The sequence below is a fragment of the Gracilinanus agilis genome, chromosome 4 (genome assembly GCF_016433145.1).
Source record: "Gracilinanus agilis isolate LMUSP501 chromosome 4, AgileGrace, whole genome shotgun sequence".
Taxonomy (NCBI): Eukaryota; Metazoa; Chordata; class Mammalia; order Didelphimorphia; family Didelphidae; genus Gracilinanus; species Gracilinanus agilis.
In genome coordinates this window covers 243,911,447-243,930,639 of record NC_058133.1, presented here as the reverse complement: position 1 = coordinate 243,930,639, position 19,193 = coordinate 243,911,447, and the positions used below count along the sequence as shown (strand labels likewise).

The following is a 19,193-nucleotide window of genomic DNA, read 5'->3' as shown; positions in this document are numbered from 1 at the left end:
ACTTACATGAACTGATGCAGAGTCAAATAAGCAGAACCAGAAGATCATTAATCACAGTAACTGAAATATTGTAGCATGATCAAATGTGATAGACTTTGCTACTAACAGCAACAAGGTGATCCAGGACAATTCTGAGGGACTTATGAAAAAGAATTCTATCCACCTCTAGAGAAAGAACTGTTGGAGTAGAAATGTAGGTGAAAACATAGGATTTATCACTTGTTTATTTAGCTTTATTATTTGGGGTTTTGGTTTTATAAGATTATTCACTTACAAAAATGAATAATATAAAAATGTTTTATGTGATAATTGTAATAGGGGGAATAGGCAGGTAGGTTGTAATAAGCTAGTTGTAATAAGGGACTAAAGGCTGGAGCTAATAAGGGGATAAAACAGGTAAGGTGATAAGGTAGTTTGCAATGGGGGATAAGGCACAGTGGTTTGTGGGTTCCTAAGTCAGTAGGTGGGAAAGGAGGGTACAGTGATGGAGGTAGTGAATTGAGGTGATAGGAGGTGTAAGGGAATGACTGAGTTTAGGGGGAAATATAAATCACTGAAGAGAATGAGGTAATTGGGCAGGCAGCTGCAGCAGGGAGACACAGACTGGGTATACAGGTTTGAGACAGAGACAATGAAGGGAAACAGACTGAGCCCACCAGGTAGGAAGGGCACTTCTACAGACAAAAGGTTAGGGCTAGCCAGAAATGGCTTGAAACTAACTAGAGAGTCAGTTTCTCCGGTTCACAAAGGAAGAGTCCAGAGGAAGTATAGAGATCACCACTTCCTCCAAAATGGACGCCTCCAACTCCCTCAGGACCCAGAGAGAATACTATTCCTTTCTCCCCTTCTCCCTCTCTTATCAATCAACCAATGATTTAGCCAAAGGTTTGATTAAGTGAACAACAGGGTTTATTGAGTTTCAGGGTTGATTGTAAAGGACAGAGGGATACAAGGTAACTCTAACAACCGCCTAGGGAGAAGCTTCAGGTGGGGGAGGGACACAGGAATGAGAGACTGAGAAGGACTTGCCTCTCTCAGTCTCAGGAGGTTTTGTTGCCTTTAAGGTTAGGAAAATTGCATACAATGATTCAGGAGATAATTTGTATCAAGGCTAAGCCCTACTTGTCTATGGGGAAAACTAAATCTACAAAGTTTGAATGCTACCACCCAGATCCACCCTTCTTCCAAAAACCCACAGGAAACTCAGGAAGGGAAATGATGGTTGGGATAGGGAAGGTGAGGGAGATCCAGAGGAATTAGCTAAGCTACAAATCTTAAGAGAAAAGCTGCAGAATCAAGGCCAGGTTTTCAGTCCAAAGATAGAGCTCAGTTGACCCTCCTACTCTCATCGTGTCTCCAGGATCAACTGCCTCTAGTCAGGGTTCTAAACCCTTTTCAACTGTCAGAAATTCTGCAGTAAGGCTTTGCAGGGTTGATTTGCACCTTCTTCACCAAATAATACATGAACAACTCAGATTGAATTACTTGTCAATTCCAGGAAAGGAGAGAAGAAGAGAGGGAAGCAACATGAACCATATAACTTTGGAAAACTTATGTGAAAATTTGTTATTAAAGTAAAATAAAGACATTTAAAAAATAAATAATTTCTCATCCTATCTCTTGCTGTTGGATTTTATTGCTAATATATAAAAATACTGATAATTTATGTGGGTTTATTTTATAACCTACAACTTTGCTAACATGGTTGATTATTTCAATTAGTTTTTTGGTTGATTCTCTAGACTTTTCCACCTATACTATCACATCATGTCCAAGTAGTGATCACTTTTTTTCTTATTCCTGCCCTAATTACTTCAATTTCTTCTTATTATTGCTATAGTTAGCATTTATAATACAATATTGAATAGTTGTGTTGCTAATACGCATCCTTCCTTCACCCCTGATTTTATTGGGAAGGTTTTTTTCTAGCTTATTATTGTTGCATTACAGATCATTACAGATAATGCTTACTAATGGTTTTAGATAGATGCTATTTATAACTTTAAGGAAAGAGCTCTTTATTCCAATGTTCTCTAGTGTTTTTTAATTGGAATGGATGTGGTATTTTGTCAAATGCTTTTCTTGAATATATTGATAGGATCATATGGTTTTTGTTGGTTTTATTATTCATATGGTCATTTAAGCTGTTTGTTTTTATAATACTGAACCAGACCTGCATTACAGATATAAAACCCACCTGGTCCAGTATTTGATCCTTGTAATATATTGCTGTTATTACCTTGTTTGCATTTTATTTAATTTTTTGTATCAATATTCGTTAGGAAGATTGGTCTATAATTTTTTTCCTCTGTTTTTGATCTTCCTGGTTTAGTTATCAGCACCATATTAATGTCATAAAAAGCATTTAGTAGAATTTCTTCTCCAATTTTCCCAAAGAGCTTACATAGTGTTGTAATTTAAATGTTTGGTAGAATTCACTTGTGAATCCATCTGGCCCTGGGGATTTTTTCTTAGAGAATTTATTGATTGCTTGTTCAATTTTTTTTCTGAGATGGAGCTGTTTAAGTATGACATTTCCTCTTTGATTAGTCTGGGCAATTTATGTTTTTAAAAAATATCTATTTGACTTAAATTGTCATGTTTGTTGGTATATCATTGTGCAAAATAACTCCTAATAATTACTTTTAATTTTCTCTTAATTGGTTGTGAATTCGCCTTTTTCATTTTTAATACTGTTAATTTGGTTTTCTTTCTTTTTTAAAAGTCAAATTAATATTTTCTCCATTTTCTTAATAAAACAAGTGCCTTGACTTTTTTTATTAGTTCAATGGCTTTCTTTCTATTTTATTAATTTCTCCTTTGATTCTGAGGATTTCCAATTTGTTTTTTATAGAGCATATCTTTTACTTGGCTATGTATGCATCGTCATGAGTTTCTTTCTTTCCCATTCTTCTTTCTGTTCTTATTCCTAGATCATTTATCAGTTAGGTAAAGTCTCTTTTTCTTATTACTTGTATCAACTCTTTATTTAGCTTGGAAATGAGAGCTTTAAAAGACAAATTGGCTAATAGATGTTTAAAGGGTTTAATTGTTCCCTTTTTAATCTTAGCTTTAGTATGTGCTAGATAGTTACATATTTCCCTCTCCTTAGACTGTGAACTCCTTACAGGGACTTTTTTTTGCCTTACCTTGCCTTGTATTCTCAGTACTTAACATAGGGCCTGGCACATAGTAGATATTTGTTTGGTGGAGTTATAAATTGGTTTTGCTGTTCTAGAAAGCAATTCAGAACTTTACTTCAAAAGTCATAAAATTGTTCATACCCTTTGTTCTAGCAGTAACCATTGGGAGGCTAAAATCTCAATGAATTAAAAATAAAAGGAAAGAGACCCATGTATGAAAAATATCTTTGTGTTGTTACTGTTTGTTGGTTGTTATTGTTTCTGATTTTTCATGATCTCATTTCCAATTTTCTTGGCCAAGTTACTGAAGTGGTTTGCCATTTCTTTCTCCAGTTCATTTTGCAGATGAGGAAACTGAGGTAACCAGGGTTAAGTGACTTGTCTAGGGTCACAAAGCTAAGTATCTGAGACAGTATTGAATATAGGCCTTCCTGATTCCAGGCTGAAGTTCTATCCATTGTGCCACCTAGCTATATAAACACTTTTTGTTAAAATGATTACAAATGTGTGTACCCATTAATTGTAAAACAGAACAAATTATGTTATGTTATAATGGAATATTACTGGAAGAAACTACCAAAAGTATTGGATCCCAGAAACCTGGGAAAACGGGCGTGAACTGCTGAAGAGTAAAACAAACAAAACCAAGAGAATAGAATATCCAGTGACTTTGATATTGTAAAGGAAAGCAGCATTTAAATGCTTAAGAATTTTGCTCAATGCTATGGCCAATTTTGATAGTAGAAGCCTGATGAGAAAGTATATTTCCCACCTATTGGTAGAGAGATGATGGATTGGAGGTGCTCAGTGAGACATATATTTACAGAGACTGTCAGTGTGTGAATTTTTCTTACTTGACTATAGTTATTTGTTACTCAAGATTACTTTTATTTTCAAGATATAATCATGATGTCAGGCAAGTGATTGCATATGATTGTCAATCAGAGATGAAGAAAATAGTGTTAAGGCAGAAGAATATTAAGAAATTTAGAAGCCAACCCAGTTAAGAAGGGATGTTTTCATGTTATCTTGTTAAATTTAATGTGCACTTAAAATTGTACTAATAGCTCAGTTTCCTTTTTCTTTTCTTCATTGAATATTTCAATATTGATATTTGCTAAAAATTTTGACTTTTGGTAAGCTGAAGTTTCCTCATCTCATTCTCCTTTTTAACCCATCAAGAGTATTGAGAGGTTCAGATAAGATAATGTATTTGAACTTACTTTGTAAACTGTTAAGCACAAAGATGAATGTTATCAGAGATGTTATTGGATCTTTACCATTTTTTGCTTTTTTTTTTTTTTTCATTTGTCCTCAGGCTAGACATAGAGTTCTTCCATTCTCTGCTATTAAGAAGGGTGCTATTATTTTGGTGGGAATTGGATAGCAGTTACTGGTATCTTCTTTTTGCACAGGCTTTCCTGCATCACTGGTCAGGAGTCAGAGGTAGTGTTCAGGGTAAAGGGAAAAATTACCTGCTTTTTGCTGCTCAGTAGCAGCCTTGGAGTATATAGTCAGAAATGATGGGTTCTTGCTTGCCTATATATACCCAGTAAGTAAGTCTCTGACTGTTGGAAAACCTTTTTTAAACTTGAAAAGGTTGATTTATCGTCTTTGATAATTTTTTTTTTTACGTGATGTGTGTTTGGAATTCAGGGAGGTGCCATTTAAAAGTATCTTACAAACTTCCCGTGGACATGTGGAGAACTTTGAGACTACATTCCCCGTGATCCAATGGGTTTCCAGTTTCTGACCTGATAACGTCAGACAACGGGAACCAACGTACAGCGCAGCTTAAATTCGGAGGGCGGGCTTGAGACGACTCTCTTTGGCTATGTAGGGAGGATGGGCACTGGTGGTATCTTTGAAGAGCTTTTATCAGGCGTGTGGTCTAATTATATACTTTATCAACATGGCCATGGCAATTAAAATATTATTTTCTCTTGTAATGTCAGCCTTTATCATTTTTAATCGTTACAGTGATATATTTAAACTATTAGATTTCATCTGTTTTCATTTATTTCAGATGTTTCCTCCAAGTTTCTAGCAACTGGTTCCTTGGAAAGATCTTAATCGGGTATTCCTGTAACATTCTAATCTTAGGCTTGCTTGTAGATCATAGGGGAGTTAGATATATTTAGAAATGCATGCTTTACAGCAAATTTAAGTTACTGACATGTATTATATTATGATGTATAATTCTTGCCACTATTCAGAGCTGAAGCATTGTAAATTTAGAAGGTTATCTGACTGTCAGTGAGTATCCCGTTAGTGTTCTTTCTGCAGTTCAGGAAAAAAAAAATGGTTTGTTGTAGGGTCTTTTTTCCCTTTTTTTTTCCTTTTTGATACCTCTTTACCTGTGCATTATAGTCCATACTGAATTTTGCCTATTCCTTAGTAACACATGACCTTAGACTTGCTTCATGAAATCTTTGACTAGGTTTTGTCCTTCTAATCCCCTAATTTTAAGTGAGATATAGCTTTATCACCTACTTTTAGAACTCCTCTCTATCTAAAGTACAGTTGCTTAATTTTAGGAAATTAATACATTAAAAAATTAAATTAATAAATTAAAAATACATACATGATTCAATATTGTTTGGTTTGTCAAAAATGCATGCATGTTAATTTAGGAAAGTTCATTTGTAGCATAACTTTAGCACTAACAAACTATATTATAACTCAGAAAAATCTGGGTAGGTCTGCTCATAGAGATAATGAAGACTGTTGATTAACCAAATAGCCAGGTGCTCAAGATATACACTGTTGCTATATTGGGATAGAGTGCAGGACATTGAGTCATAGAGACCCAAATCTTATGTCATATGCTTCTTACCTATGCGACCTTTACCAAGTTATTTAACTCCTTTGGGTCTCAATTTCATTATCTTAAAATGAGGGACCTGTACTTAGTGACATGTAAGGTTCCCTCAAGCTCTAGATCTATAATCTTATCTTATGATCTCTGAGATATCTTATATCTAAAGCTAAATCCCTATCTAAATTTAGGTAAATTAAGTAATATATCTCATAGAATGAATAAATGGAAAAATGTTTTTATACTTACTGTCTGCCTAATAACTGGGATACAAATATAAAAGTGAGGGCACCCTTGCCCTTAAGGTGGCAGCATTCAGTGTGAACAAAGAAATGAGTTATGGTTTGGGAAGTTACTAAAAAAGGTGAGTAAGACCATTGGGAGGTCCATTAACATACCCTTTCCAGAGGCTTTTTTAATACTAATTTGACCAGTTCTCATAGAAAGAAGTGAAAGGACAGAAAGTAGCTGGAGTAAAAATGAGAATACACAGTCCTAGGGAGTACAGAGCCTAGTGATATAGCTCTTTTCAAGTATGGCCTCTGGTGATTTGGTTTGGATGGTAAAAGAATAGTAGGAGCAGAAATGGGCAAGGCAGAAGGTGATAGGGGTGAAGTTAAGGATGCATAGTGTAAAGGTTAAATTTAATGGTTGGACTTAAATTATATGAAATAACATGGTCATCAAAATCATTATATATCAAGTCAAAAGTATATTTACCAAAATAGAGGGGAAACAATAAGGTAGAGAAATGTGAAAGAGATTAGAGGAAATACCTATAATAGTCCTCAGCCAAGAGGGCCGGTAGTGAGTAACCATGAGGCCTCCTCCAAGATGGAAGCTAGTCTCTCAGGAAACTAGAAAGGGAGTCAGCCTTTTGCTCACTCAACGAAGTAGTCCAGGAGTCAGAGTCTAAGTTGAAGCTGAGCTCCAAGCCCATGATTCAAATTGCAGTCTCCAGCAAAGCTCCCTCAAAGACTCTTCCCCAGTCAGAAGACTATCTCCAGAAGACAGTCTCTTTGGACTATCTTCTCAAAGACCATCTCCTCTGAGGGAGCTCAGGGCTTGCTTTTATGGTGACTTCTTGTCTCCTCCCCTCTTCATAGGGACCAATCTCAGGTTCCAAATTGTGTGGCACTGCCCAGGGGGCAGTGTCTGTGGGATCCACTTCTTACCTTCTGAAGGTCAATTTCTTATCAAAAAGGTTTGGTTTCTGAGGATGTGAACTCTTGTGTGAACTCTTAAAAGAATTCATAAGTTTCTGACTGATTGAGTTAAAAAAAGGATGGAGTTCTCCAAGTGTCCTCCTGGCTTTTCACCTAGCACTAAGTAGGGTGTTCAGTCTTTTGTGATTCAGTTTAAAAGGTAGACAAAGGAGAGTTAATTCTGTCTTTAGTCTCTAGTGAGATACTTAAGTTAGTGTTAACTCTGGATAGACAATAGGGTAAAGAATTCTCTTTCACAATAGTCCCAGGACTTATATTAACCTTGAAGGTCAGTACATAAACACAATCCAGAGGTATTCCAGGGATACACTTTAATTCTTCATAGCTCTATGAAGTAAGAGTCAAATGATGGGCTGCCCTAGAAATTTATTTTCACTTTAGGATGTCCCTGGAAATCTCTGACTACCAGACCTTTCAGTCCATTTTCTCTGTGGATTTGGCACTGATTGAATTATAATCCATATTGGACTTCTGCTTTGACCTGGTCGCATATAATATCAGAATATGCTGAAATCTAAATCTGAATAATTAAAAAATGTTAACATAAGCATATGTGATTTATTTTTCAGTGTGAATATTGCTGGCTTTGCTGAATATACTAAATCAATGATAGACCATCTTATTAACATGAAAATCAACCATTGGGATGGGTAGGTATCTCTGAGTATGTGTTTGTATGTTCTCATCCTTTAAAAAATAATTTTTTCTCCTCTTCAAACATAAATGACTAAATTTTACTTAAAAGCCTTAAATAAGATCATTCATGTTTCTTCAACTATTTTCCAAAACATACATAATGAATTTAGGTACGCAGAATGATCTCTTATAAAGGACTATAGACCTGTTAAGTGCCTATTGTGTCATTGGATTATCTTTTTTTTAAAATCCCTTTTGAGAATTTTTAATATATTGTTTCTAAGGTCATAAATTTATAAATGGATTTGTATAGGCATGATGGTAGAAAGTTAAGTTCAGTTTAATGTCAAGGTAACTTTAAGTGTTCTTACCTGGCTTACCCATGCCAATATATATATATATATATATATATACACACACACACACATTGTATCACCATCCTGACTCAGAACGGTGATGACAGCTATTATTCATCTGAGTTGTCTCATAACAAGATAAGCAGGTTTTTAATAGCAATTTTCATAATTATAGTAGCAGTCATAAAGTATCTCAACGTTTCATTGGTAGTTAAATCTAATACTTCAAAAGAAAACTCTAGGTATATAATCCAGAACATAAACAGATTATTAGTGTTTCCAGACATTAAAGCTGAGTATGAGAAGATTGAATTAATTTCTTGTAGAAAGTTTTGTACTACTGGAATGCTTTAATTTCTAAATTGGCACTAAAGAGAGATGCACCATTAAGCCCAGGAGGAAATAAACCACTTCACTTTGCATGATTGTTCTCCATTCCAGATAACAGGCAGGTGTCACTGCTCTTCCTTGTACAGAGTTCTTTTTGATGTCAGGAGTAGTTGTGACCCAGCTTTTGAGATGGTCAGTTCTTTTCAAATGTCCATTAAGTGATGCTAAATAATAAGCAGATGAGGATAATTAAAGAGTAGAATGTAAATTGGGACATGAAATCTAGGTTTTTTGTATTCTTGAAGCTGAAAATTCTTACAATAATTTATTAATATTCATTTCATCTTTTTCTTGTATTACTTCCTACTAGAACACTTTCTAGGTTTTCTTCTTTCTTCTTTCTACATTTCAGAGGGTTGTGTATATATCTTATAGTGCAAGGTTAACTACCAATATGAAATTAAAATATCTAATCATATGAAGAGGTAACACCTCCAAGTATGGGGAACCTCTAAAGGTAGCATATTCATTCCTCTTTTAGAGAGTTCTGATTATTTGGAAGTTTTTCCTTATAGCAATTTCTAATCTGCCTTTTTACAATTTCTTTTTTCTTTTTTTTAAACCCTTACATTCTGTCTTAGAATCAATACTGTGTGTTGGTTCGAAGGTGAAAGAGTAGTAAGGACTAGGCAATGGGGGTTAAGTGACCTGCCCAGGGTTTACACAGCTAGAAGGCTGAGGCCAGATTTGGACCCAGGACTTTTCCTCTGTGGGCCTGGCTCTCAAATCACCAAGCCACCTTGCTGTCCCCCACTTTTTACAGTTTCTACTTGTTGTTACTGATTTCACTTCTGTACCTAAAGCAAGGCTTAATATCTCCTCTAGCCCTTGAAATAACTGCCTTGACTAGATTGCTTTAGGCTAAATATGTCCAATTTCTTTAACCAATCCTCAAATGCCATAGTAGATTCAATGCCTTTCACAATACTGTCTTCCTTTGTACATTTTACAATTTATCATTGTTTACCTTATGTGGTTCCTAGAATTGAACTAGATATTCCAGATGAAGTTTGTTGGGGATAGAGTGTAATGAGACTAATCTCCTTAAGGAAACTCAAAACATGAGCTTACTGTCCTCTAAAACCTTCAGATGCTTTTAAGAACAATTGCTTTTTAACCATGCCTCCTGCATCTTTTGCTTCTGAAGTTGATTTTTGTACCCAAGAAGTGTATGACAGTTTACATTTATCTCTGTTCAATTTCTTCTTATAAGATTCAGCCCATTACTATAATCTATTAAGATCCTTTTGGATCGTGACTCATTCAGCATGTTAGTCTTCTCAGCTTTGTGCCATCAGAAATTTGATGGGCATACCCATCTATGCCCTTATCCAAGTCTCTGATGAAAACGTTAATAGCAGAAGGCCAAGCAAAGATTCTTGATGTATTCTACTTAGTACCCTTTCTCACAAAGACATCATCAACAACTCTTAGAGACTAGCAGTTTGTTCTGAATTCATCAGATTATATTATCTCATCCTTATCACTTCATTTTCTCCACAAAAATCACTTCATTTTCTCCACAAAATAGTATGAGATAAATTTATCAGAAATTTTGCTAAAATTTATTAAACTGCATCCATTGCATTCCCCTTAACTACTAGTTTAGTAATCTTGTCAAAAAAGATGAGATTTCTTTGACTTGACCTATTCTTGATAAACCCATCCTGGTTTTTTTCCCCCTAACTTCTATTTCCCTGGTTTTTTTCCATACCCTTTTGACTCCTTAAAAAAAATCTGAACTTAATAGTTACCCCAGAAAAGAATATTTCCATATATAAAGCAGAACTGAAAAAGAGAATTATATGTGAAATAATAAATATCTGTTATGGCTTTCTTTTTGTAAAATTAAACAACAATCACAATAATTATAATAAATAGCATTTATATAGCTTGCAAAGTGCTTTATTAACATCTCCAACAACCCTAGAAGATAGGTACTAATATTCCCAATTTGAAGATGAGGAAACTGGAGTAGACAGATGTTAAATGTTTTGCCCAAAATCATATAGCTACTTTATCTTAGGCAGAATTAGAATGCAGGCCTTCCTGACTCCAAATCTAATCCTCTATCCACTATATCACCTACCTATCTATATTTAATAAATTCAATTCTTACTTTCAAAGTTTTCTTGTTTATTTCCTTCTGAACTTTCTTCTTTTTCCCTCTGTGTGTTTAAAAATGCTTTTAGTGACCCTCATTTCCTTTTGGGCTAAGAGCAACACTATAGCTAGAGATTTTCAAATCTCTTTTCTCCTTCAGTGAAAAAAAAGAAAAACCAAACCTTTGTAGCCTTTGCACAGATAAAACAAATTCACTTAGTGCTATGTCTAAAACTGTGTATCTCATTTGTGAGCCATATCTGTAAATTTACCTTCAGTAGTTAGCCATTTGACATGGTGAGCTAAGCAAATGGCATAGCATGAACAATTACTATTGTTCAACATGCTTTACAACATATTGTACAACATATGTTCTCCATAAATATGGGGTTTCTAGAAATACCTATCACATTAGCAGAAAGAAGGGATATACATATAGAGTACACTAGTAGAGAGGCAAAAACACAGGAAACACATGTGAATGAGGGATCTCATGTCTTCAGTGCTGCAGGGCCCTGATGTCTTTTTTTCTTATTCTGCTCTTTCTTGGCACAGCAACTCTTCTGGAAAGACCAATCCACTAGCTTCCCTAGATCTGTCCCTCTTTGTAGTTAACCATTGTGTTCTAACTGTCTTTTGTTGCAAAACATCCTTGCCATTAAGGCAAAGGACCTGTAAACCTGTAAAGTTGATTTAGAGTCCCAAAAGCAGAAAAGATGCATAAACATATCTTACTTTGGCCAGCCAAAGTCTTAATGTGACATACTTTGCTACGATTTGTAGATTGGTCACTTATAGTATGAGCTACTCAGGGCTCAGTGCCCTTTGTAAACTTTAAATGAAATATTCCAAATTTTCATTTTCTATAAGCTGTAAGTAGGTCACTCAGTGTTATCATTCAATGTTTGAAAAGAATGAAAGTTTGAAATGGGCTTTACCCCACACCCTTGCATACAGTTCCTGTAATTAACTTGTGATTAACCAAGATATCTGAGGAGGTACAAGCTAGTATTCCTCATACTTCATACAATTAACATAATAATATATGATATATTATAATAATAATAGCATAGTAAGGTTCAGTGCAGGTTCTTAATAACATGTAATCCATTTTATGTAAGATAGTTTTGCATATGTAAACCAAAATACAAGTGTCATGCAATGTATAACTGTGCATAAGATAATTATATAGAGCAACCAAGTATATTGGACAAATGTAGAAATGTAGTCTTTGCATGTAGCATTACTTTACATGTGACTATTCGTCACTGAAGCATATATCAACATTTATTACATACTAGTATTCATATCACTACTACATTCACATTAATAATGCATATTTTTGTGACATGATGAAACACATATCCCACTTAGTTTCATATGGCTACATGGGTTTTGATCCATCTATAGGTAGTGGCCCTTGTTACTAAGGCTTTATAGTCTTAATTTTAGCCACAGCCTGCTTTGGAATTTTCCTCAGGTATTTTTCATAGAAATTCTATAACACAGTTATCATGTGCAATGCACTGCCCAGTATAGTAGTGCATTTCACACTCTCAACCCTGTAAAGTCAATTTAGGTTCCCAAAAGGAGAAAAGAAGTGAGCATATCTTTACACTGGCCAATCAAGTTGTACCTTGTTACTGTTTGCAAATAGGTCACTTATAATATGTTGTTGTATGAACTAGTGAAGTTTTAGTGCCCTTTGAGAACTATAAATGGAATATTTCAAGTTTTCCATTTTCTATAAACTGTGAGTAGGTTGGTCACTCATTGTTATCTTTCAGTGTTAACAAAAGATTTTGTTTGAAATGGGCTTTTCAGGCTTACTCTTTTTAGGGTCCAAGGTAACTTCAACCTGAGGCCCCAATTCCATTTCATAATGCTGAATTGTTGGAATTCAGCCTTTCATGAAGCACCTCTGCTTTCCTATCTTGAGTCACTGATATGTAACTTCACATTAGTTATTGCCAGAACCTTCTGCATCATCAAACTGATTATCCATTGTAAGTAAACATTCATTGTAAGTAAACATTCAAATACTGTCACTTTAGAGCATTGTATTTTCAAATAGATCATAAATTGATCCCCTTGGGCTATTTAACAATCAACCACATTTCTTTAGCCATTAACCATAGACTCCCTTATTAAGGTTTTCTATCCTGAGTTCTCAGCATCATTTCCTGTCAAGTTCTACTCTCAGTGCCATATGCTGGGAAGTGTGGAAGTATATTAATATGTATACCTATTCTTAGTCCTTCAATTGGCATTTTCTTCCACTTCAGTATCCACATATATCTTTATGCAGTATCTTCTTGCTATATGAGAGCCCTAATAATCCATTTTCACTTCTGATTCTGAAACAGCTATTTTGTGAAGCATTTTTTAAAACCTTACATTTTCAGGTAATTTATGAAAAACCAACAGGGTTTTGTCCTTCTTAGCAAGATACTCTGAATATACTTGTTGCTAAGATCATGAGACTCTAATGTGTGTTTCTAGGAGCATTTGGTTTACATGTATCAGTAATCTAAAAATGCAATTTCTATATTTTTCATATCATCTTATTACTGATATCAGTATATAAGCTTTCTACCATGCAAAAAGTATCTTAAAGGAATTGGTTTCACTTATAAAAGAAACATATTGGAAAATAAATTGTTTACAATTTGAAAACAAAATAAAAGAGACAAAATTACTAATTTTTCTAGTGGATCTCTACAATTGTAGGACACTGAAGGATGAGAATCCCAAATAGGAATGTCACTAGCTGACCCTTGCAAATGTATGGTGGCATCCCAGATATAGCTATAGTACTTATAGTTATAGTACTCCCTTAGTACCACTTACTCCCTCCATTCTACATCTCACACTAACTGATTGGGTTCTTAAAGGGACAATGATGACCAAAATACTCTGTTTATAGATACTCACTAATAGGTTTACCTTCAGTAGATAGCCATTTAACACAATCAGCTAAAAGCAAACAGAATTACTGAAATTATATAGAATGAGCAATAGTAACAAAACATTCCCTCCTTAAATCTGTGGCACAAATGCAGTGCATCGTTAAGAAGAGTGAGCACACACCTGTTTATATTAGTAGAGAGAAATGCATATATAGAACATACATCTCTAAATTAATTTCTCAGGACCCCAAAAGTCATTTCTGTTCTCATGGACTTCCTTTATCATATGGCATCTTGCCTGTAAGCCTCTCTGGTCTGTTCTCCTCATTTGCCTCTCTTTTTGAGCCTGCTTTTCTTCTTGGTGAGTCCTTTACTATGACTGTATTTCTGTTGTTGAGGGATAGGAGTAGAGAGAGGAACAATTCCTCAGTTTTCCCTCATGCTTTCGGATCCCCTTGCTACATTCTCCAAGAAATACAGGGAAAAAAGTGAAGTGCAAATCCTCAACACTTGACTGTTTTTAGAATAAGCTGGCTTTCTTCTGGACTGTTACATCTCATCATCTTAACTCACTTTACAGTTTTGTAGCTTGTTTTTTTATATTGGCCCCAGGTATGTAACTGATTCTCTCAGCCAGACAGATATTTTCTTCATGCTGTCAGTTTCCCTCATCCGCTGGTCAAGAACCTATAATCTATTCAAGTTTATTAAGGAACTTTTTAACATCTACAGTAGGAAAAAGTATGTTGGATATTTCCTTTCTAAATTGTGAATGAAATACTCAAGATTTCATTTTGTTTATAAGCCAGAATGAACTACTCTAAATTTTATTCTATTTATTTGTAGTCTGTGAATAGATCACTATGGGTAGCCTTTCAAGATCTGAAAAGGGCAGAGTTTAAAATTTTCTTTATCCTGCTCCTTTACACAAATAATTTCAAGGAAAATAAAAGATACTTCCCCCTTACTATAACATATATCTGCATGTGTATGTGTACATAGATATGTATGTATGTTTGACATAGTGTATGGGTAAAAATTTTGGAATTACAATTCAGTGTTTTTTATCTACTAGAATAGAACACTACCTCTTTCTAGCATTTTGCCATTTCATATTATTTTTGTTTTAATCTTAGTAGTCTTAATTAACTAGATTAATAATTCTCATATCTACAGACTCTTCTACATACATATCTTTTTATACTCTTATTACCCTTCTTATTAAATAATCCAGAATCACCAAAATAAAGGAAAAACATATAAAAATACTTTTTCTCCACTTTTTCAGAGTTATCAGAGGGCTGTCAACTAAGGCTTTGCATAATCTCACTCCACAAGCACCAGAATATATTACAGCTATTGGTGAGTGTCAGTAACTGAGTTAATCCCCAACTTTATATAAAATTTATGTATAGTAACTTATGACCATGTTTATATGAGTTGAAGGTATACTTGACTTAAGAAATCAAGATTTTCTCTTTGATCTATCTATAGGTATATAAGGAAAAGTATATTTGCTTAATATGTAAGACTAACTCTAATTTAACTTATTGTAGAACTTAACCAAGATAGTTCCAGAAATTCAACTAATTGAGGTCAAGAGTTTTTTTTTCTTTTAAGGGAACAAGCATTTCTTTAGTACCTACTATGTGTTAGTCATTGAGGTAAGCACTTTTACAAATTTTATCTCATTTAATACTCACAAGAATCCTGTGAGAGAGGTGACATTATGATTCCCATTTTACAGTTAAGGAAACAGGCAGATAGCAGTTACATGACTTACACAGGATCACATAGCTAATAAGTGTCTGCAACTACATTTGAATTCAGATCTTTACTGTATAACCTGACTGGCTAAATAAATAACCAATGGTTAGAGGCATTAACATTCCAAAGTTTCTTCTATGTACATGCAGCAGTTTGAATTTCTTATTTTTTCTCTCAAATAAAGTGGCAAATTTTAAACCATACAGCTAACTAAGCCTAAGCATCAGTCTCCTAACTCTTCAGTAAAAGTACAGACAAAATGCAGATTTGTCTAATGGTTCTTATTTCAATAAATGTTGACAGATGTTTGTTGAATGAATGAATACACTGATTAAGTGCATATTTATGTGTCTAGCAGTGTGCTAAGCACTAGGAGTAAAAATCAAAAAGCAAGAGAAGACTTGGGCACCAGGGAAGATAGCAAGAACCAGGTATACTCTTATACACTGGAAAATCAGATCATTGACCAGGAATCAGAAGGAGTAGTGGTAGGGAAGTTGGCAAGACCTGGTGTTCCATAACAATAGGCTTCCTACTCATCAGTGTTGTTTGTAATAGTGTTTAGGTGCAGTATAGCTTCTCAACTCCTTTCTAAAGGGGTTAGGATGGAGTGGGGAAGGAGGTCAGGATGGAAAGATAAAAAGCAAATGGAGTGTTGATAGAAAGGTTGCACATAAGGGAGATTCTGATGGTATCTTGGCAACAGGTGGCCTGGTCTAACCAAGGTATCTGGTTTGCTGGGTCCTCTCTAAGTAAATGAAATATTTTTTTCCTCATATTTATGAGTAATATCAAGCTTCAGTAAAGATTCACTCCTACTTTGAAATATATTTTTTACAATTCCCTAGAGAATTATTTGTGTTTATAAAAGCTGATTTTTTTTTTATCAAATTATAGCTTCCATTAAAAATAACTTATTTTGTTTTGGGAGGAGACATTTTTTAAAGATGTAAGAAAGGAAGACACAATAAACCATGATTACTTTTTGGACTATCCTTTAGCTCTCCTTTTATTTCCAGTTTTTCAGAGTATCACTCATTCATGGCAATAGCCTGATTTAATTAGCTTTTCATTGCATTGGTTGTGTTTATCGTGATTCCATATTGTGAATTTAAGTACTATATCAATATTTAAACTGTAGGCATTAGGTAATTTAAGATAACTTTTGAATTATTCACATTTAATACGTTTTCAGCCTGGCAAGAGTTAGGCATTAATTTAAGTGGAAAGGAAAAAATTCCAAAGTTGTCTTAGAAAAATATTGTTTGGTAACACAGAGCCTATTGGTATTGTTAATATAATAACATTTCAGAATTACTGGGGTTGTTTTAATTCATTTACAAGTAATATATTTGTTTATATATTTTATTCACATATTTAAGAGAATAATGTCGTTTGAAATTGATAAAATATCATTGTTCTTTTGTTTGCCTAATATCTCAGTTGGTACAATGATTAGAATGCTGTGCCTAGACATGGGAGGACCTGAGTTCAAATTTGACCTCAAATGCTTACTAGTTGTGTGACTTAATACTCCATTTGTCTTCATTTCTTCAGTATAAAGGGGTGAATAATAATAAGAGTTAACTCTTCGAGTTGTTGTGAAGATTAAACAAGATAATATTTATAAAGCATTTCAAAGTGACTAGCATATAGTAGGTCCTATATAAATGGCAGGGAATTCCAGATCATGTGACCAATAAGATGGAACCTAGACAGTTTCTCCTTCCTCAAAACTTCTCCAAAATAGGAATTAGTGGAAGAAATAAAGTACTATCAACTGTCTCCATTATCAAAGACTCTAGGAATCATGAGGTAAAAATACAATGAACAAAAGAAAAGGCTTTGAGAAAATCCTTAAGGCACCTAATTCAGCACATTCTGCCAGAGCTATACAAACTGAACTCAATTCCACCAACTCTCCCACTCTTTTCCTTCTTGAATCCTAGAAAACTGAAAGGCAAAAGTTTACTCTAGCTAGGATGGCAATATGCTTTGCTGCCATAATAATTAGTCAGAGAACTGAGGAAGGAAAACTGGAACAAGATATCAGCATACTTAGTATTCTATTTAGTTTGTGGGAAAGTTGACTAGTATCCAGCCAGAGCCATTTGTGTCTCCTTAGAAGTCACTTGAGGTAGAGACCAATTCTGGTGAAACATGAACTTCACAGTAGGGAGGGAGGCTAAAATGACTTTGAGGTACAGCCTCTGAGGCTGTGGTAGTGAACCTATGGCATATGTGCAAGAGGGGATACTCAGCATCCTCTCTGTGGGCACATGCACCATTGCCCCAACACAGAGTTCACTACTAGAATGCTAGAGGGATGTGGGGCTAGGCTGCTCTCCTCCCCCTCTCCACACATGCCTTAGTGCATTTCTCACATCATCCACCTCTCTAAAAGGTTTGCCATCACTGCTGAGGTAACCACAATTTCAAGGGAATGAATTGTAAACTGAGCAATTAGTAAACATAAAGGGGAAAAAAAGACCCAAAATGAAATCAGAAATTTTAGGAAGAAGAAAATTTAGTTTAGGATCTTGATCATAAGTGGGTAAATTAATAGGGAAGATATTAGTAACTGAAGTAAATATATCTTTCAGATCAGCTAAATTCATCCAGGTATCTATGAATAAATTTTGTAATATACAGGAAAATAAATATATAACTAACTGATGAGGCAGAATTTATTAATTCCCAGAAAAGCATGAATACAAAAAACTGCAGAACTTTTGAACACAGAAAACAAAGTGTCATTTGAAAGAATCACCTCCTGGAAAACAAATTAAAAACTCATATGTTGCAAACTTTTAGTGGTTAAATTGAATGATTTCAGTGACAAAAAACAAATTTTGTAACTAGGAGAAAGACATTCACATATAAAGGAAGTCAGTTCAAATCACAAAGGACTATTTTGTGCCCAACAGAAAATGTTGGATGAAATGGACTATGTGTTATGATGAGAAAAGAAGTTCAAGATACAGTACAAAAAGATCTAACTTAGTTTGTGAACTCTTTTAGGACAAATCTTCAATTAGAAACCAAGGAAAAATGCAACGCAGAACATCAATATCATTAGTGAATATTGATTAAAAATATTTTAATAAAAATGTAATAAAATTCTATTAGGTATAGTATGGTAATTTATCCAAAAATCATTCATCATAAACAAGTTGTATTCATGCTCAGATTAGTTATATTAAAAATTATGTTTATAAAACTGGTAATTATCTCAGCAGATTCAGAAAAACCTTCACCATAATATAATATCTATTTATGCCTTTTATGCTCTTCATTTTCATGTAATCATTCTTGTATTGCAGTCACACATCTCGTAGAGCAACTTAAATACCTGGAGGAATATCAAATTGCCCATGTCATAGCCATCCATGAAAATATTATAAAATTGACAATATTACCAAATTTTATTTACAGTTTTGTTGCTATACCAATCAAAGTCAGTGGGATACTTTGTAGCACCTGATAAAATAATAAAATTTATTTGAAAAAAATAAGAGATCTATGCCAATGGAAATAATGAAGTCTAGAAAAAAGAGAATAGCGATATTAAACCTCAGCCTATTTTACATAGCAGCAGTTGTCAAAGGCATTAAGTATGATTATTATTATTATTTCTTAAAACCTTTACTTACTATCTTAGAATCAGTACTGTGTGTTGGTTCCAAGGCAGAAGAGTGGTAAGGGCCAGATAATGGGAGTTAAGTGACTTGCCCAAAATCACATAGCTAAGGAAGTGTCTGAGATTGGATTTGAACTCAGGACCTCCCCATCTCTAGGCCTGGCTATGAATTCATTGAACCACCTAGCTGCCTCCCATCTGGTAT

The 19,193-nt window shown here is 34.4% G+C and overlaps 1 protein-coding gene across 1 annotated transcript in view; it reads left to right on the top strand.

Annotated features, from left to right (window-relative positions):
- TBCD (tubulin folding cofactor D) overlaps nucleotides 1-19,193 on the top strand; it is a 522,548-nt gene that overhangs the window by 344,896 nt on the left and 158,459 nt on the right. The window contains exons 18-19 of the mRNA XM_044675187.1: nucleotides 7,757-7,837; nucleotides 14,870-14,943. Of these exons, the coding sequence (XP_044531122.1) occupies nucleotides 7,757-7,837; nucleotides 14,870-14,943 (155 nt within the window). The remainder of the gene's footprint in view (nucleotides 1-7,756; nucleotides 7,838-14,869; nucleotides 14,944-19,193) is intronic.